This window comes from Monoraphidium neglectum (assembly GCF_000611645.1).
Source record: "Monoraphidium neglectum strain SAG 48.87 unplaced genomic scaffold scaffold03354, whole genome shotgun sequence".
NCBI classification, from domain to species: domain Eukaryota; kingdom Viridiplantae; phylum Chlorophyta; class Chlorophyceae; order Sphaeropleales; family Selenastraceae; genus Monoraphidium; species Monoraphidium neglectum.
In genome coordinates this window covers 4,441-6,095 of record NW_014010274.1, presented here as the reverse complement: position 1 = coordinate 6,095, position 1,655 = coordinate 4,441, and the positions used below count along the sequence as shown (strand labels likewise).

At 54.6% G+C, this 1,655-nt stretch overlaps 1 protein-coding gene across 1 annotated transcript; it reads left to right on the top strand.

Annotated features, from left to right (window-relative positions):
* Positions 1 to 1,285: 1,285 nt before the first annotated feature.
* Positions 1,286 to 1,452, top strand: MNEG_12648 (hypothetical protein; the record flags this gene model as incomplete). Its single annotated transcript, XM_014038880.1, has 1 exon — positions 1,286 to 1,452. A coding segment is annotated over one exon (167 nt), but the record flags the coding sequence as incomplete, so codon positions are not given.
* Positions 1,453 to 1,655: the final 203 nt, after the last annotated feature.

The following is a 1,655-nucleotide window of genomic DNA, read 5'->3' as shown; positions in this document are numbered from 1 at the left end:
GCTGCAACGGTGTCAAAATATTGGAAGCAACGCGACTGCACGGGTACGCGAGACGTACAGCGCAGAGGTGTGCAGTCGTCCTATGAAACTCGCTGGCCTCTCAACGCTGCTCGCCGACGCATGAAAACTCTCCTGTTGCGCAACGCAGCCAAGTGTCCAGGAGCGTTTTGACATATTGACGAGAACAACTCAAGTAGAGGAAGAGCAGCCGTTGCCTCAATCAGAGGCTTGTTGACGCATGTCGAACGCCAAGATGCCACCCTTGCCCGTTGTCAGCGGGACAGCAATCCATCGGCCATGCATCATGTTGGCTGGCGCCGCGCTTGTCATGCTCCTGTCCAGCGGGCTGGTCGGATTTCTTGATGCGCAACGATTGGCTGAGAAGCAGCGTCATGAGCAGGCTATGCACGTGAGCGCTTGGATCTGCAGACGTGTGTGGTGAATTAGTCATGTGCGTTGTCTCCAGGTGCATATTGCATTGCTGCCTTGCCGACTTGCCGACACAACCCCGCCATCATTTCTAAGCCTGGACCACGCTCAACAATCTCAACTCATACTGTCCATCACATCCGCCAAAAATCCCACGCGGATACATTTGTTCGCCGTGCAGCAGAACATCACGCTTCACCACATCGCCACCGACATGGCTGTTATCAGGTCGCAGCTGCAGGGGTGCGTTGGGCATGTGAGAGCAGAGACCTGCATGACTCCCACCATTGATCATGCCGGCTGTGGGCTGCTTCAATTCTGGCACGTGTTTGTGGAAAAGAGGCAATGCCGTCGATCCCATGTACATGTACAGCCTCAGTGCACACAGATAGTTATTGGAGGCAATTAATCTTGCAATAGCCATTCATTCAGCCTGCTGTCATGTTTGATGCCTTACCTGGTCAATTCTTCTCTGCTACACAACATGCAGGCTGACCAAACCTGCCAACATTTTGGCTGGCCCCGCTGCACAGCCTGCCAAGGATGGGGCGGCTGCGCAGCCTGCCACCGGCCCCATCACTATAAATGGCGAACGTGTGTATGCGTGGATGGGGACGAGTTGCAGGGGCGACAAAACAACGCATTCCGACCAGTGATGATCAACTGCACTCCCTGGCACAAACACCACACCCTGCCTGTGGTTGCCCTGACACTCCACCATAAAATCCACTCCGCTGCACTGGCATGCCGCAAGTTGTACTTCTCGCCATACATGTCCTGCTGCTTTATTCAAGATGACAGGTCCCCGTTTGCTCACCACTCACATCGTCCCCTGGGCTTCACGCACACAGTTGCAATGCGGAATGTGTCTTTCAAGGGCCACAACTTGACTGTGCTGGCTCTCAAGAACGACGAGTATGTGGGCAAGGAGGTTCTGTACTCTGGAAAGCCATTTGCGCCCAATACTCTTGCATACATGATGGACTACATCAGGCCGGGGTCAACGGTGGTGGACGCAGGCTGGTACGTGCGTGGAGCAAGCAAGTTCTGGATGAGTGTTTGAACACGCGGCCCAGCAGGCGCGGAGGTTGTGTCTGTGCAAGTGGTCAGGTGTGTGCAAAGCTCACCATGCCTACTCTCACATGTTGCTGGATCGACAAGTTTGCCGCACATATCTCCTTGCCGCAGTAACTTCGGCTCCTACGCAGTGTTTTTTGCGGCACAGG